Here is a 19,445-nt window from a genome sequence, read left to right on the forward strand (position 1 = left end):
GTGACGTTTTAATGAAGCGACGGGTTAGCGCCACGTCACCTTTAAGAGACGTGTGTTTGTTTTGTTGGAGCTACTTAAGCTGAAATTGCTGATGTGTCTTTGATTTCGGTGAATTTAGCTGATACACGTAACTAGGAAAATGTTGGCGACTGAGGAGTTTACGCGATTCCCCCTCTTGATGTGGGAGAAGGTGCTGTCGAAGGTAAAGAAATCTGTTGTTTTCATGGATGACAAATGTGCAGAGGCTCTCCACTGGAGTGGAGGAGCTGCCACGTTATTGGAAGCTGGAGCCAGGAATTTAAAGCAGTTTTCGAGTTTCGAAGCGTGCGGTGTCAATGAGCCTAAAGCCGTGTTTGTTGTCAGCACACTGTTGAAAGGGAGGACAGTTGACATTATTAAAGACATCATATCCCTCAGTCACTTTCAGTACTGCGTTGTCTTTACCACCGTTGCTCACTCCGTGCACCTGCTCGTCAACAAAGTTACGACAGAAATGGAAGGAAGCCCTGTGTTTGAGCAGTTTGAAGAGAAATTATGCGAGTGGATGGGAAATATGAACTACACGGCGGAGGTCATGCATGTTCCAGTTGTCTTCGCCCCTGTGTCACAGCAGTTGATAGTTGCACCCCCGTTTGCGCACCTGTTCCCTCTTCTCTCGCCAGACCTGGAGGCCATCAATGAAAAACGACCAGAGAAGAGAAGATTTGCAAGCCTGAATGATATAGACATGCACTGTCTCCCTGCTGAACTGCAAATTGAAGTCAAATCCTTAGCTTCAGCGTTAAATTCAATGTTTGAGGCTACAGGTACGAGAGAGGAGAGTTTTGCTCTGGGTCCAATGAGCCGCATCATAGCAGGGGAACTCGCCAATCTTCCTCAAGCAAAAAACCGAAGGAAGACAGCCCCTAATAAAGCATCGATCATCTTTGTAGACCGAACGATGGATCTTACAGGTAATATTTGTGACCATGTTGTGTTTGACCTTTCTGCATGCTGCATAAGCCCAATCACACCAGAATCATAACAATGAGAGTGGTAAGAGTCAAGTAAATGTCTAGCACAAAGATAAGCAGTTCATTTTCCCAAGAGGGTTTCATCTAAAGAAAGTTTAGATGGGTCTAATGAATCACCTTTACCTTCACTTGCCTGGCTTGGTGTGTGGGGGTCATTTAGCTGGAGGACACATGGAACCAGAATGCACATTGGGAATAAGGAAAGCCAATGGAGGCAATGTGATGCTTTACCGGCTGGGAAACCTTGGGTCCTGCCGTCCATTTAGATGTTAGTTTGATGTGCACCACTTATAAGCATTGTTGCAGACCATGTACATCCTTTCAAGGAAACTGTATTCTATCATGGCTGTGGACTCTTTCAGCAGGATATTGAGCCCTGCCACAAAGCAAAACTGGTTTAGGAATGGTTTGAGGAGCACAACAACAGGTTTGAGATGTTGACTTGGCTTCCCCAGAGCTCAGTCCACTAAAACATCTGTTGGATCTGCTGAACAAACTAGTTTGATTTATGTAGGCCCACCTCAAAACTTACAGAATTTAAACTGTCTGTTGCTAATATCTTTGTGCCAGATACCACAGCACAACTTCAGGGGTCTAGTGCAGACCATGCCTTGATGGGTCAGGGCCATTTTGGCAAGAAAAGGGGAACCAACACAATATTAGACAGGTGGTCATAATGTTATGCCTGATTGGTGGATATACTTTTGTTTACTGGCAGCAGCCTCTTTCTTCTGTGAAAGCATATGATTCGTCATGTAAAAGAGAAAATGTAAAAAGAAAAAAAATTCCTCACAAATTAGGTTGATATCCTATAGATAAATTGAAATTAAAGAAGAATAACAGATGCTTTGGTTTGAGCATCCCCACCAATTAGGAACTTTCTGTGTCGAGTTTCTATGATCTTTCTGTCTTTCTGAGTACACATTTATATTGTTGCCTCTTTTTACATTCCTGTCTTCTGTAATTTGGCAATCATTAAAATTAAATACCACCCACGATGAGATTAGTTATTGCAGAGCACTGCAGATATTACCTTAGCCACCTCCCAACGAGTATTTATATCAAGTTGTCCTCTGATGCACATATATTTTTCCATACTTTTCTCCCCAAGACCAACATACAGTACACTCACCAGCCAGAGCTACCTATTACACCAAGTAACCCAAGCAGCCAGGGAATGTTCAGCTTATTGATGTGGCCTTCCACAACAGTCCCAGTTTTCTTTGTGGCTCCTTGGGAAAATTAATTGCTTACCTCTTATCTGGTATAGAAGGCACATATTTTTGTTGCGTTACCAATGACTGCTGCTACATACTCAACACATATTTGTTCTTGTTTTAAATCCCAAATTTATTCATTTACAGGGGCTGTTGGTCATCATGGTGACAACCTAGTAGAGAAAGTTTTGACTATGCTAAAACTCTTACCGGGTCATGTGACAGACGTGCAGGTGGACATGCTGGAGCTCACAAGTCTGCATAAAACCCCTCACTCCAAGAATATCCTGGCCCCTGGCTGTCTTGCACAGATTCAGTGAGTGTATTTAATTTTTCTATTAATTTAGAGCATTCACCACATTCCCCGTCATGTAGAATCTAATAAGGGTGACTTGGAAATAGCTCGTCACATCATAAAGGCAACATCCAAGTGTTGCTACAGCAATGACCGGCTTGGGGTGTTAGTTTTTGCCACAGGGCTACTCTGACCCCATTATTTACAATACTTGCAGAAGTACCACATATCACTTATATACATCTTAGTACATATTGAAGACATACGTAGCACTTTGATATTGTTTTTGCTGTCTGATTTATTATAACCATTTGATCAATCATTTCACCTAATTTCAGCCAATTGTTAAAACAATAAATGTCAGTATTTGTGCAGTATTGCCGTGTATAGCCATAACCTACCTGCAACAATATTTCTCAAGTGAAGATCTGAAATATTTTATTTTGGCATTTCATACAATGTGTTTGCACTTTAAATTCCGAGTCCACGGTTCTCTGGCGTAAGACGGTTTATTCAATCTTTGCTGGCAATGAGTTGCTGCCCCGAGTTAATGAGTTTAAGTATCTAAAGTTTTTGTTCGCAAGTGGAGTTGGAGACTTACAGCTGCTGTGGCTGTGCCAGTCCAAATCAATAAACTGGTACACAAAGGTAAAGCTGTCCATTTACTGGTTTCTCTACATGCAGTGGTATAGTGACCAAAGAAATAAGGAGGCAGATAGAAGTGGCAGAAATGTGCTTCCTCTGATGTCTGTGTGTGCTCAACCTCGGTAGTAGGGTGAGGAGCTCAGTCATTGAGGAGAGGTTGACAGTAGTGCTGCTACATCCTTTTTATGTAGAGGTTGTTCCACTGAGGTTGTTTGGGGATATAACCAGAATGCCTTCTAGGTGATGCGTTTCAGGCATGTCAAACTGGGATGAGATCCCAGTGCAGGCTCATGACATGCTAGATTAAGTCTGTCCGCTGGCTTTGGAACACCTTGGTGGCCAGGGAGAGGGAATTTGCTAGTCCTACAACCCAGACACTGATAAGTGGTTAAAAAAAAAAAGAAAAGAAAGAAGATGGTTGGATGGATAAAATCATTTTGTCTAAACAGAGTTTAGACAGGTCAGCTCTCTTGCCTCATAAAGCCAGCTTTCCTTTCCTAATTTTATATGTTATGGGAAAAATGTACTTTTGTTTAAAGAACGGACCCTGTTTCTTACAGTGAAAGCATGACTATTCATTTAAGAGAGCATTTTTTTAAGAAAATAAATAAGGCTGATATCCCACAAGTAAGTTAAATTGAAATAGAGTAACAGCTATGTTTGGATTTGAACTCTACACCATTTAGGGCCTTTCTGTGTTTCCAGTTTCCATGATCTTGCTGTCCTAATGTGGTTTTCCTCTTGGTGCTCCAGCTTCCTACCGCAGTTTAGACATGCTGGCTAGATTAATTGGAGACTTTACACAATTATATTGCTGTCTCTTTTTATATTACTGTCTTCTATAAATTGGCAATGAGTAAAAAGGCATCCTTTAACACAACCTAAAAATAGATTTCTCCCCAAGCCAGGCATACTTATGGACAAATGCACACTTACCAGCCAGAGCTACCCACTCCATCAAGTGGCCTAAGTAGCACATGATCAACATTAGTGCCAGTAGTTGAGTGAAACCTGCCTCTGGTCTTAGCTCTGCAGATGCACATGCTAGGCGCCTGCGGTGGTGCTGTTATCCATGGCAAGGATTAGTCCTACATCAAGTGTTCCATTCTGGATTTGCCCCTTTATGTGGTTGCTGGAGGAAAAGACTTTGACTGAGAAGAAGAGTTTAGTGGACTGAGCTGTCATGCAGCATGTCTGACTGCGGTGATTTCATGAATGGACTCACACATACTGAATGTTTTGAGCTATGGTAAAGATTCTCTTGTAAGAGAACCCGTTTTTCTAGTTGGTGTTCCCCTTGTAATTATTTAAGGACATCTAGGCAGGGTTACCCCAACATGTGGTTGGATGTACAGTTCAAGTTTGGATTCCTATCTACCAAATAACTACGGTATACCCACAAATTACTGTAGTTGCTCTGAATAGCTGCACATCAGAATTAAATCTGGATAATTACAAGTACAGCATCAACAAGGTTGCCCTCTCATTGTTAATTTTATGATGGTATAAATGGGCCACCCCAAGGAAAACTGATAACAGAAACGAAGGTACCAACCACAATCACTGTTCCTGAGCTTTTCACCAAATATGACCAGACTCCCAGCCTAACACCAGATCTTAAAACATTTAGATGATCCATTCAGATATTGTGAACAAGCTCTGCCAAGAGCTCAGATTTTTTTTTTTTTAAAAAAAGAATGCAGATAAGTATTGCTGAAAGTAATAAGTAAATGACGACAGTCTCGGTGGAGAATATCTGTGATCAGAGCCAGTTGGATCAGCAGGAGAGTTATTCCCTACACTATCTCTAAGCAGATGATCCAGCTGAGCCTTATCACAGATGTGTAGGAGATTGAAATGCTGCTGAAGCAGAGCAAGGGAGATGCCTAGAATTCCCACTTTCTTTAACTGGCCTCAAGTGCACATGTCAATGTCAATGTCAATCATTCTAATATGTTCAAGACAGAGTTCCTTAAATGCATGTTTTTAGAGGTCTACTGTTCTTCCCTCCTACTGGATGTTTATTTACCCATGATGTTTTTTAGCTATTTTTAGCGTGGGTAACAGAGTGTTTTTATTGGTTTTGTTATGTATGCCATCTCAACCCTTTAAATATTAGGTGTGGATTTAATTTAGACCTTTTGTATGATATTTCCCTCTGTAATTCCAGGATATTTTTATAGATTACTATGTCTTAAACATTCTGTGGGTGGCTGTTGATTCTAGCTCTACAGGCAAGACCCCACACTTACTGTGCAATTACTCTAGTATTGTCTTTCATAACCTGGTGTGAATTTCCATATCCTACAGCCTGACTCTGTGGTTGTAGTAATCATGCCAGAAAGAAAGCATACAGCATGTGGGTGAGTGCACATGCAAACCTAGGCTCTTCGTGCAGTGTTTTTGTATATTTGCTATTTCTATGCTACTACTGTCCTTTTTTTTCAGCCATTAAACGGCACCAGGGTGCGCCACTTCGTGTATATAGAAAGATGATGAGTGAAAGTGGCAGTCAAAGTGTTGTTTTATATGCGCGTGTGTGTGTGTGTGTTTGTGGTCAAGTACGTTCGAGTCCCGTCTGTATAATTTGCTGTGCTTGGATTCACAGCCCTTTTGATCCTGAGTAGGACATTTGAACCCCATTGGCAGAAGGCACAGAGTTTTCCTCAGTCTCAGACTGAACCCTGCACCCCCGTCATCTGGCCGCCTTGGACCTTGATGCTGTGGCGGGAGTGTGTGCAGTGTGGGCAGAAGCAAGTATGGGTGGCCAAGGTGAACTGGGCCTGCCTTGGGAGCTGTAGAGATTGAGCCAAGCAGTGTTACTGACCGCACCCTGCCATGAGAAAACACTACATGGCTGCCATCTCCACAAATCTGGCCTGCAGATCCCTCATGCATACCACCAGAAAAGAGGGAAAACACCTATTTCTGTCCCAGCTGGGAAATATGAGCATGAATAAAAGCCATGAACACTGATTTCGAACAGTATGAGAAAAGTAACAAAAACAGCCTAGATAGTAAAGGGTGGAGAGGATAAAGCAAATGACAGGCAGTTGAGGATAGCCAAGCCTGTTTTTACTCTACCAAGAATAAGAGTAGAGTATGAAAAGTCACCACGTTTCTTCTACGGTTTCTCCTTAAAGGTTAGAGATTGTTTTGTTATTCTATACTTAGACAGTGAATAGTGGCATGAACAGCTGAATGAGTCTTTCAGTGATTTATAAGCTTAGCAACCATTCTGTTCCTTGCCAACAGTATAGTATGAGTTCGTATACAGAAAGTGTGCCCAAAGGAAAAGACACAAAAAGGGAAAATGACTTTTTCATTTCTTAAAAATAATAGTCGATCCAAAGTGAGAACCAGTTTTGCTTTGTATCTTTTGATTATTGCATTAAATTGTGAAAATAATTTCTTATCCTTTAATAAAATTGAGCCAGTTTTCAATCTGATTTTATTCACTTTCACTTTTCCTAAAGGTTAATGACAGATAAAGCTGATTTGGAAAATAAAGTTTATATCAGTGTCTAAGATGCAAAGTTTTAGCCATAATAATACATTTAAGGATGGAGTAAGCTGATGTCTTGTGGTTCTCCTCTTAAGTTGTTTCTGTTTCATTCACTCCCTAATTCTGCTTACTCTTCTGAAGAAGGTATCTCAAGCTGAAACTCAGAGTACATCAATCAAATAGATTACGTGCACCTGAACAACATGTACTCTGTGTTCCCATCAAGACTGAGATAACATAACCTTTTCAGTCCTGTATGCTGTCTTCTACTCTGTGGTTTAATTTACGCTGCAGAACACAAGAGCTGTTCAGGAAACTTTGTGTGTATTTGTTAACTGAGTTGATAAAACATCTCCCTAAAATGGTACTTTACTTCCTCCAGGCCCATTCCTTCAAAGAGCCCCTACTGCTGGCTTTTATTTGAAATGTGAATGTAGCCAAGACAGAGGAGGAGAGGAAGACTCCTGCATTTCCATTTCCCCCCATCAAGATCCTTTGATTTTTAACCTTCTCCCACATTTTACCATTCTGCCAGTGCTGCAAAAAAGAAACTTTTTAACATGTCTTTACTATAACCCTGTTCAGAAGACTTGACTTTCTTTCACTTAGGCATAAAGATTTAATCGACATCTTTTATGGATGTTTTAATGTTAATGTGATTATTTATTTATTTATTTTTTGTTAAATGGAAAGCTCAAACTGCCACATGAGAATTCACAGCCACTCTATTTGGCTTTTGTAGCATCATTAAATAATTAATTCATAAGTAATACGATAAATGCATTTCGCTTCTTGCAAAAGAAATGCATACAAAAAGAAAATAAGTTTGGGGAAATAAATGGAGGAAGCAGCAATGGCAAATAGAGATGTAAATATGGAAACTAACCACGAAAAATGAATGAAATCATAAATACAAATAAAAATTACACGTGAAAGTAGATAAATAGAAGTATCAGTACAAAAGTAAATAAAACGGTGTGAAACGGACAACAAATGGGCACGCTGTCTATGTTGATTTTCCTTTATTTCAGTGACACACTACTGATAGTTTCTTTTTCACTTTTGCCTCTCCACCTACGCATGCAGATTTCTACCTCTGACACACACTCTCTACTCTCCGGCCTCACAAATTACAAATCACAGAAAATGATTATGAGCTTGTTAGCCAAAAATCACCCCCACATCCCACCAACCTCCCTGGCATCCCCCTGTGTTCACTACACCACACCTCCCCTGAAGCTGAGCCCGGGACCACACCTCTGCCACAGAAGTGCCCATTTATTTTACATTTTATGAATTGACACATTTCATTTTCCTAATTATTTTGGTGCATTTGATATTATTTATTTGCTGTAGCAGTTTATAGTTGTCTTTGACGTGTTAAATTAAATGTACATTATTTCTATGAATGAAATTACTCAGACATTTCTTTACTCCGTGCATTTTATTTTATGTCAAAGCCTCGAACCTACGTTATCCACAATGTCCGATTCAATTCAGATTCAGAAATTTTAGACTAGCAGTGGCTTATGTAAACACAAGGACCAGGATCTATAGGTTATATTAACATTTTAGTTTTTAGCTCCAATCAGGACAGATTTAAGCAACATCACTTGAGGACATTTCATTCTATTTGACTTCACGTGCAGCCAACACCTATAGGGAGATGACTTTTGTGCAAAATTTCTTAAGCTTCCTTTCCTTTAACGATTGCGTATTTCACTGTTTTAGTTGTAGTAAAAGGAAAAACCTTTTACTCATTATTAAAGAAGTGCAGTTTTAAGACACATAGAACTGACCCTCAAATTCGCATCAGTTTGTTTTATTTTACTGTTTTTTTAATTATTATTTATTTATTTATTTATCTGTTTGTGGTGTGCCTCTCCCATCATTTCCCCGCTTCCTGCAAAACTCCTCTGCCTCTTTTTCTCTCCATAAATTCACTGGGTCATTTGTCCCTCTCGCCAGAACACACAGACACTCAAGGCCAGGTCTGGTTTTACTCCCCTGCCCTCTTTCTCTCTCGTGTCATGTCCTGTGCTAGATGGGGATGTTTACAGAAAACCAACAGTGTTTTTTACCCCATTAAACACACTCCATAAATTAACTCACCAAGGAATGGGTATGACCTTGCACAATTCTGTTAGTCCATGTCTATTACGTGCAGTTCTACTGGAAAATGCACAGATCATCTAAATCAGGTGTGATGGGAAATGGATTACTCTCTGGGTTTGCAGTCTGCTGAGTGTGAAACTTCAATACTCTTTAACACATTGGGATTAGTAATGTTGGTTTGCACTAGAGCGTAATGTAGTTTGTTAATGTCACTTTTTGCAGAGATGCCAGCGTACTCTATGAAGTAGTTTCATAGATCTTATATAAAAGATCGGCATACCCTTTAGGACTGATAAGGGAAGTTGGTGTTTGGTTGCCTTAGTCTTCAGTCACACAAGCCTGGAGACTGGCCTATGACCCGCCTGACAATCTCTGGGAACTAGAGAAAAATCTATATTCCACTGGTTGATGAGTGGTCTATAGAGCTTACTGGCTGGTGTTTGGTTAAAATCAGTCTCGAAGATAGTGCTGCACCAGAACTCTTGTTGTGATTGCTTTGGTTGCCTGTATTTTGTATGAAAGATGGAGTCAGAAGTGGAAACTGTTGCTTTCAAAGTAAAAATTATGCCTCACCACTGCAACCAGCATTTCAAAATACAAATGCAAAACATTTCTACCACATGGCAAGTAGTTTGCAAGTATTTGCTGTCAAGTTGATGACTTCCATGCAAACTGTGGGTGACTGTGGGAAACTGCTAGCAATCACAACAATTCCAGAAAGGATTTTGGTGCAGAAATGTATAATGCATTGTGGTCAATTTCAGACTAGTAATTGCAGCAACCTCCAGAAAACAACCAGTTCCGGAATACACACTTTTCACAGTATGCTTGGTAGTTGCCAGATGGACACTAACGGGTCTAAGCCTGTGTGAAGGAGACCTAACTTGCACTCTGTTAATGGCTACTGAGGGGTCCAGTTCAGTAGAATTCTGTGATTATAAAATCTCATTGCTCACTTAGCTAAAATCTCAGTAGAAACGTACCTAATGAGTTTATTGTGTCAGTCGTTAGTTTTAAGTCACTACATACTCACTACATGTAATCCTGTAACTGTTACCAGTGAAGGTAAGTGAGGAAATAAGGGTGCTTTGGTTTTGATGTGGGGGGAGTTTCCAGGTGGCGAATGAAATGACCATCTAATACTTTTCCTTCAGGCTTTATCAGTCACATGTATCAGTAGTATGACTCCTTTCTGAATCATAAACACTGAATTTTGTGGCAAACATGCACATACATGTTTGGCAAAATAATGAACTGGGGGGGGGCTCATGAAATCCTGAGTCACCATGGTTTAAACTATCCTATTATGCTGCATCATACTTCCAGGAATGTTACCCCCCCCCCCCCCCCAACCACACGCACACCCACCCCACTTTCTTTAATGGGTTCGATGTGGTAGGAGGAACATTAACAGACATTTACATGGCCATTCTTTAAAATAGTACACAGATTTTTCTTCAAGCAAGTATTTGATGTTTAGCTATTTTTAAATGTTACAAAACTCATTACTAATGGAATTTACTTTGGGTACAAACACCCATACACTTTAAACCCCCACTCAACATATCCAAGCAAGCTAGACAGGGCGTTCAACGTGATGTACACAAGTCAGGTGCAAGAGTGCCCCCTTCAGTCTCTGTGTGAGCAGCCTTTCAACTAAGAGAGCCTTCACTCTGCACTTCGCACTCAGAAAAAAAAAAAAAAAAAAAACAGATGACCAAACACGCGAACCCCAGTTTCCCAGCACCCCACCTCCTACCCCTTTCCATAGTAGACTAGTTACTCAATAAGGTTTCTGGCTGATTCTGTCTCACACCCTGCCAATATAAACTTCACCCCCGGGGGGATTATTCTAGCTCAAACCCCCACCTTCGTCTGACCAAATGGCCTGAGGAAAGCATCAGGGGAGTGGGACGTCTGTGGTTTTTGGGGGGTTGGGTGGGCAATAAGCCAAATGAGAACCATATTTCATTTGTACTCTGCCGAGGCCCTCCAACTTACAAGAACACATGCAGATGTGCAAGGTTGCGCACAGACATATACATGCACACACCCTCAAACAAACTTGTGGTTACTTACATATGGCCCGGTCAAGTCACAATATTGGTATTTCAGCCATGACAAGCATGTGGGATGTGATTTGATTAGTCTTAGCAGTTTTAATGCATCATCGAGTTTTCAGGGAATGGGCCCCTGCCATGACTCTTCATTAACCAGAAAAATCTGCAAAGTATTCAGAAAATCAGGTAATTATTATGATTCTATCTGATTCATCTTTCCTTATTTTCCCAAAGTTTTTACTGTATCAGTCTTTCTGTATTTAACACTTGTCGTCGGCTGAGTCGTACTTGCTGGTCTTTGTGTCTAGCTCTAGTGTGAAGATGGCGGCTGTCCCATTGTGAGCCCCTCTTCTCCCCATCTAGCCCCTGCCCAAGGTCTGGAACAGATTACATCTGATATTAAACACATGGCAGCAGTTAGAAAGGAGAAAAGGCGAGCGAAGAAAAAAAAGTTCTTAAAAAAGACGAAAGAAAAGAAAAACAGAGTGGATTTGTCAACTAGGTCCCTCCTACCTTCTCTCTGTCCTCTGTTCATTTTCTCAGTGTAGTCTCTTTCTCTACTTTGTTTCTGGGCACTCCTGAGTATGTGGAAGATCATGACCGCTTGTCTGAATAGCTATCAAAAGCACAGACAATGATGTAAGCTTTTTATGTCCTTTTATTCAACCAGCAAAGTTTAAGTTTTCTTATCATGAGGGGGGAAAAAAGAAAAGAAACTAGACCAACTTGTACAGAGACATAAAATATGGTCTGAAATTCTTATATAGAGGCTGTTTTGTAAGAAAAATGTCACTTTCTATTCATTTAATGATGATGAGGCTCCTCAGTGACACTCTTAGATTATTTTGGGGAAAGATTTGAATGCGTTTCTGCTTGCAAGCAGATGGTAATGGTCTTAAACGCATGCCTTGCCGCCAGTCTCCCATTAGAGTGTGTTTTGTAATAGCGTATAAAAAAAAAAAAAACCCCACTAGGGCCTGAGATGGCACAAAGACGAGTCTCAGTCTCCAGACTTACTTTTGTAAGGACGGTGGTTATCAGTCCAGAGGAATGTTGGCACACAGATCTTTAAGGTGGATGCAAAACATTCCTAATGTTCCCTCTGTTGATTTCAGTTTTTTCCTGTGAGGGCTCCCATCGGGGAGTCACCAGTCCCCAACCAGTAGGCTCTCTATCACTGAGGCTTGAGCTCAATCATGCTCATCTTGTTCTGTGTACTCTGAACAAACAAGCAAGAAAAGTAACCATTGCTCAGCTTGTTAGTGCTAAAAAACACAGTTCACTTTCTATTGCAGTGTTATGTTTTCCTCATGACTAAACTTAACCTGTTTTGATTGCTCTACCTATCAGGTCATCTGCAAGGTCTCTGTGGGACGCCATGCTGACCAGTAAACACAAAGAGGGGGTGATAGAGGTCCGCCGGCAACTAGTGGAAGCAGCCAGTAAAGAGAATCTGCCAATCAAGATGAGCATGGGTAAGAACCACTATGCCGTGGAAGGAGCAGAGCCCATATCATGTTTCACATTAATTAAAGACTAACTTATACAAAACACAGAACAGTCATATCATATAAAGTATGTAGAATTTTTCTTGCTTAAAGAGAATCATGTGCTACTTCTGTCATGTTTTTCAGCACTCTCAAAAACATTACATAAGCACCTCCTATTGAAATCAAGCTTCTTTGCCTTGCTGTGTATTTGCCCATGTGGCCACAGAGGGAAATGTGAACCACATGTTGGCTCTGTGACACACACTTACACACACATGCTGCTTGCACACATGCTGCTTTCGAAAACTTTTGTTGTTTGTTAATGAAGCAAAGGGACTGAATCGAGGGATAAAAATATGCGTAGGCACACAAATAAAGTCATTACGTGCACGAGTGTAGCGTGTCCTTGTGCACGTTCACCTTTATGCTACCCTCTGACTTAAAGAGGTAATGGATGTACTACACTCCCACAAACACACACACGTACACACTCCCGTTCATGGCTAATATGCAGGTTAGCATCTGGCAAAAAAGGGGGTGTAAAAGGGAGGGGCACTGTGGTCCCTTAGCTCCTATAATCTATGAGGTAAAGAAGGTCTTGTCTCTCGTAACAGGCAGGTTGTAATATGCTGGAGGTCGCACACATATGCTCACACCCAAGGCACTCTGTCTGGCGTCCAAATCTACACATGGCTGTTTCCTTTCACACACGGCAGTCCCTTTAATTCCAGATGTGTGCAGGCTTTTAGATTTTATTGAGAGAAATACGCAACATCAAGTGACGCTAAAAGAAAAATGTATAAAGAAGGTATAGCACTGAAGCTTCTCCCGCTGGTTCACTGACAGCCTGTTGACTTAATGTTTTTGCTGAGAGAGAGAAAACGAGAGAAGCAGTGAGAGAAGGGGGTACTGTAATATCCTTAACACTGAACCTTTATACCCCGCTGGCAGAGGACCAGAATTCACAAAACCCCCTGAGCTCCCATAGCACCCCCCACAGTTCCCATCCTGCCCACCAGCAGAGTTTTCAATCCATCATGCTCTGCTCCTGAGACCAAGCTAAACCGAGTAACACAAAACACTTAGCATTAATACCTATCTGCTCTCTCAGTGCCCACTCGCTCGCTAGGAGAGGAAAATTTTCCCCCTGCACCCAAGAGTGTTCTCACTCTGGTGGGGTTATGCAGATCAGAGGAGAAAAGAGGATATCGCTGTATTCCAGGCCCTAAATTTTCACATACAGACTGACCCAACTTGGCTTCTTTTCATCTCAGCAGGATAAGATCATCCTGTGAGAAACAGAAAATAATCAATTTCTCAGCGCCTGATATAACCCGTCAGGTTTCTCACAGCACAATAGAATGATGAAATTCCCTAGCTCTGTGTAGGGATATGTACAGTATGTGGTTTTGCAGAGTCCAGTGTTTATCTTTGGTGTTTTTGCTCTTTGCAGGGAATTAGCTGGACAGCTTCGGTTTCATCTTCCATAAACGTGCGTTCATCTCATCCATCTGCTTGTGTTTGTATATATGCGTGGATATGCGTGCGTCACAAGTTTATACCCTCTGTGTATGTGCTGCGTGCACGGACACCGTGCGGTAAATGGGATGTGTTGACAGGACCTTTCTTCCTGTGGCACAGTCCGGCCTTTTAACGACAGAGGAGCGTGAGTCAAGCGGACAGTTGATTTGGGGAAAAATACATTTTTGTAACAGCAAAGATGTGTTTATGTTTAGCAGTGTAATTTCTCCCTTTTGAAAACTAAATTTATATACTCACATGTATACATGTGAGTAAGAGGAAAAATGTTATATTTTATCTAGTAATTAAGGCGGGCCTATTCATTTCTTGTTTTGTTTTTGTTGAATTGGATTCTCTGTCACCATAAAGGAGCAATTTTTTTTTTTTTTTTTTGTCTGTTTAACAAATGTTCGTCGGATTTATTTAACACTTGGCAGGTGAATTGCCAAGTGTTAAATCAAATTTGGGATTCTCTCCAGTGTCTATTTTTCTGCTTTTCTGCATTTATACCAGGGTTCCCATACCAATGTAGATGCTTATGATTGATTTGATCGATTTGTCCCAACAGTGTCACCAGCTCACGTAGCATAATTCATAAATTTACCTTAAGAAGTGAATTTTAAATGAGTTAAACACACAGAACAAGGAACCTTTTAAATTGCACGTTACCTTTTAAAGCAAATGAAATGAAGACCTGATCGTAGCTTCTTTTTTTTTTTTTTAGTCGTATTTGCTTCTGTTTCTATGAAAAATTGTTGAATTTTATATTGAATGTATTTGTGAAATTTTGTGAAGAGGTGGACCATGGCAGATACAAGCCAAAATATAGATAGAAATCTCTTTCTTCAAAATTACAAGATTGCACATTGACCTTTGTGAATGACTCGTCCTAGGAAATGTCGCTCTAATTTCTGTATATCATCTCTTTTCTGCTCTTGCAGGTCTGCATTATGTTACTACCAGTCACATCCACACAAACTGTTTAACTTGTGTCCCTTAGCCAGAGCCTGCTGTGTTGTCTTGCAGCTTCATGATAGCCAGGGCCAGTCTACCTGGAGCATTTAAAAGCTGGCTTATTAGCTCTTGCATCCCTTTTCTCCATTTATCCAGCACCATGTTATTTGTATGGTTGGTTTTGGGTTTGTCATTTTAGGTTTTTTAAAATGCACAACACTATGCATACTTATTAACATTCAGTCATCCAACTACTGACACACTGATTAGGACCCCTCATTGAGTACTATACTTTTCTACTTAATTAAGTTAATAAATTGGTAGATTTTGTTTCAAGTGATTTCTTCCCATTATTTGTCATGGCCCTTGAGCCATATTGTGACACTCAGATCTTTTAAAATTTCAAAGCATCCTAGTTTACGTTTAAGGAATGAGAATCATTTCATTTGTAAACATAGATTTGTCCTATTAGTCGTGTTAACCACAGAAACGATACAATCAAAATTTCCAGTGATGCACTTCAAACATCACTCTTGAATTTGAATGAAGTCTCCCACCCCAACAGATTCAGTTTGAAATTTACTTTAAGTTTGAACTAAAGAAAAGCCAGAGATAAAAGCTTTTTTTGGAGAGACACTGAAGACACTAAGTGCTGCGACTGTGTATCTGCCCACTTGTAGCCTCTGCTCTAATGTACAGTAAAGTCTTAAAAGGGTCCCTAACATACATCCTCAGATAAAGGCTCCAACATGTTCCTCCTCTTGGAGTGCATAAATAAAAATCTCTGAGCCTTCCTGTGTCCTCATCCACACAGAATTACTTATGAGGCTGTCCAGCTGCTGAGGCAGGCTACCACTCAGCTTCACTCCGACATCAGACATCACTTACCCTCTGAGTAACCCTGTGCACCTAGAACTCAAGTCATCTTCCAGTAACCGGACTAAATCATTGTTGGCCCTTGCCCCTTCTTACATTGTTGAAGACTTTGATCATAGCCAAGTCTCAATCGCCACTTCTGCACATCAGGCTAAAATGCGCAGAAGATCCAGATGTTTATAGCAAGAGATTAAAAATGTGATTTGCTTTATGGCTGACTTTGCAATAAATGCACCCAGAAGATTCTTGCAATGTCCAAAAGGTTCAGGTTTCCCTACCATCTTGTGTGGAAAAGCTACAGAAACTGCAGTACTGCTGATTCATATGTATGTAGGGTTCTTCTTAACAAAACTGACATTCTGAAGTACTGATGTTATTTATATTTATTTTGAATCGCTTCTTATTCCATGCACACCCAATGCACTGAAGACTGAATGGAAATATTTCTATACTTGGCGCTTGTCACCACCAGAAAGGAATGCACGGTTCTTAAATAATTTCCCCCAGGGATCAATAAAGTATTCTGATTCTGATTCTGATTGAAATGCATTCAAATTTACAGATGCAAACATTTCGTTTTAAAACAGTTCTTCTGTTTTGCTGCAGCTATGGTAGTTAAAATGAGAGCTCAGCTGACAGATCAGATGACAATGAGAAAACGTAAAACAGATTCATTTTGCATCTGGCAACAGGATGCCTGAAGAATCATAGCACTGTTTTGAAGGAAGTTTAGAGACACAGATAAGAGCTAAGGCTGAATCAGGACTGTTTGATTGTGTAATGGAGTGGAGGCTTTTGTGAGGCTTTCTTGGCTAAAGTACTTTCTCCGTGTTTCTTTCCGATGTTTTACGTTTTCTCATTCTCATCTGGTCTGCTGTAGCTGTAAATTCCGATTACCTTTAGCCTACAGGATACCATTCTGGGTGAAATTATTCCCTGGTTCTGTGCTGAATTATGGTTGGCACATGAAGCTTTGTGAACTTTAGTTATACTGCCAGGATTTTTATGGCTGGATATGCTCACAAAAGAGCTTTTCAGTATTCTGTCTGGACTGGAGCTTATTCTTTAAAAATACTTTAAATTCAACAAGAAACTTGATTCGCCTTCGGAGGCGCTTGCTCTGTTTTGTCTTTAAATGCCACCCAGTGCACTCAGTCCTTCAGTTCATTTCAGAAGGTGTTTCCCAACACATACATATGGAAATATATGTTCCTGTCGTGTTTACTGATTAGCTGTTGTGAATATAACTTTGGTAGCAGCTTTGTGTGGCTCTCCCAAGTATCCCTCCTGAAAATAGTACAAAGCTACACATTTTGTCGTCCAGTTTAACATGTGCCTTTTTGCATTTCTAGTTCTGTCTTTTTAGATTTCTGTTTCGTTTGTATCCTGCCTGTCTGTTTCTCTTCTGGTCATATGTTTTGCCTCACTAAAGAAAACACTGGCCATGTAGTCCAACAGGAAATACTCCCACATCTGGTGCTGGTTCAGAACATCAACATAAAGAAGTAGGCTTTATGGCAAGTTAATGTGTGCCCTTTGTCTATCCCAGCCCCTGACACAACCTCTCATACCTCTAAGCCGCGCTTCATACCACCCCTGGACTTTACACCCTTTGCACTGCTTTTCCTGTCTCTTTAAATGGGAGAAGTTAGGGGAGATTCAGAGGTTCCTAAACAGTAAAAGGAGTCTGGACTCTTTCTGCTACCTCTATAAATAATCAGTGAAAACTTCTGATTTACAGTTATTAGTCATACTCAACACGGGTTCAGTGCCTCTTGTCAGTGTTGCTGCACCTCAGCTATATGTAGACATGCTTAAGCACCTACACACATGCTTACATAGTGCAACATTTATGAGTCACTGGCTAACAACAATCACAGAAACTCTACGCAGGAACAAGCACATATAGAGAATATTCCTTTGTGACTGTCACACGGCAACACTCACGCAAGCCGTGCAGTTTGCTTTCTCTCACCCTGTGGAGTTTTTGCCTGTTAAGATAAAGTTATGCTCTACTTTAGTCTCAGTCATTCCCCTCTGCCCCAAGATAAGTGTATGATTTTTTTTTTTAGATTTTTTTTTTTTTAATGCTGTTATGCTTGGTAAAAGGTTATTGTTGTTTCTGCTTTTGGCTCTTCCCTTCTATGTGTGTGCAGTGTTCCCTCGTTAATCGTGTGGGAGTTACGTTCTAAAAATAACCCGCAATAGGCGAAATCTGCAAATTATTATTTTTTACAATTGTTATAGATATTTTAAGGCTGTAAAACCTCTCACTACACACTTTATACACTTTTCTCAGACAGGCATGAACATTTTCACACTTTTCTCTCTTGTTTAAACACTCTCAAAGTTCAAACCTTCGTAGAAAAATAACTCCAGTATTATAGAATGAAACCAACTTCAGAGTCACAGTGCTAGCAATCGAAGATTTATGTAAATTTGACAAGGCCAGCGCATTCTGTACTGGACAGGAGACATGGCACAGAAGAGATTGATTGATTGACAATGGTCTACAGCCGATCAGGACACAGAACACAATGAAAACACACACACACAAAAGCACGCAAAACAAAATTGCACTAAAAAAAAATCAGTGAAACGGCGAGGCTGCGAAAGGTGAACCGTGTTATAGCGAGGGACCACTGTATAGTCTAATCATTTCCCCTTAATATAATTCTTAAAATGCTGTATGTATAGAATATGTTTGTACACTGTAAACCCAAAAAAGTTAGCAGAACTTAAACAAATTAAGGTAACCAACTGCCTTAAGTTTTTAGAAGTTGATGAATTTCAAAATTGAAGCTTATCAGTACTCCAGTATTTCAGTTACATTTGGTATGTATCTTTTGACTAAAATAAAAGTAAAACGTTTAGTAATTAAATTTTTAAAAAAAGTAACTAGAACTTAAAGTTTTCATTCATGTTTTCATGGGAATTAGTTGACATAACTTCAGTTCGACTCAGTATTTAATGATTTGGATGATTTTATGACAAATTGTGTCTCCAATTCATGGTCGTCATCGTCATCATCATCAATCATCATCAGAAAGGTTTATAGTAGTTGTGACCCAGAAGAAAGTGGGCTAATGCTAGAATTCAAAGTCTCAGTTTGAGGTTCATGATAAAGACAAGGAGATTTTATAAATGGTGGAATGTTGGGGGGTTTTTACGCCCTAAAAACCGATAACCACGGGGCTCCAAAGTTTTGTTGCTTAGAGTGTGGGATTCCTTTCATTCCTTTTTATTGTAAAATACAATCCAGCTTTGACGCATCTTTTACTGAGTAGAGGGTCCACTCTGCCATAAAGTTTAGTGCTTCAAAGGTAGTTGCCCTTTCGAAAGTTTCTCCCATCTTCACCCCAAATCTTTGTAGCTCAGTGTGAGTAACCACCAGGTTTAGGTCTCCTTCCTTCCACCTAAAACATCAGGAAGGAGGGAATTCGATCAAAGTTGATAACTTCATGTTCTGAGGCTCCTGAGCCAAATACAGCAAGCGCTCTGAATACTTATGTCAATGTAATATTTCAGATTTTTCTTTTTAATGAATTGGCAAACCTTTCAACAATTCTGTTTTCACTTTGTCGTTATTATGTTTGGATGAAATTAATTTTGAACAATTTCATCCTAAGGCTGTAAAACGTGTGGGAAAAGTCAAGGCGTCTGTAAACCTTCTGATTGCACTGTATACAACGATCTTTGCCAGATTTTGATTGATTAATTTCTTACGGCTCCAAATTGCTCGCTAGATGATAAC

The 19,445-nt window shown here is 40.2% G+C and overlaps 1 protein-coding gene across 1 annotated transcript in view; it reads left to right on the forward strand.

Moving 5' to 3' along the window:
* Positions 1-6: 6 nt before the first annotated feature.
* Positions 7-19,445, forward strand: part of scfd2 (sec1 family domain containing 2) — a 100,396-nt gene continuing 80,957 nt past the window's right edge. The window contains exons 1-3 of the mRNA XM_004557131.6: positions 7-953; positions 2,378-2,546; positions 12,201-12,325. Coding sequence (XP_004557188.2) covers positions 140-953; positions 2,378-2,546; positions 12,201-12,325 — 1,108 coding nt within the window. The 5' untranslated portion in view covers positions 7-139. The remainder of the gene's footprint in view (positions 954-2,377; positions 2,547-12,200; positions 12,326-19,445) is intronic.

Source organism: Maylandia zebra, linkage group LG23 (assembly GCF_041146795.1).
Source record: "Maylandia zebra isolate NMK-2024a linkage group LG23, Mzebra_GT3a, whole genome shotgun sequence".
In the NCBI taxonomy this organism is placed as follows: Eukaryota; Metazoa; Chordata; class Actinopteri; order Cichliformes; family Cichlidae; genus Maylandia; species Maylandia zebra.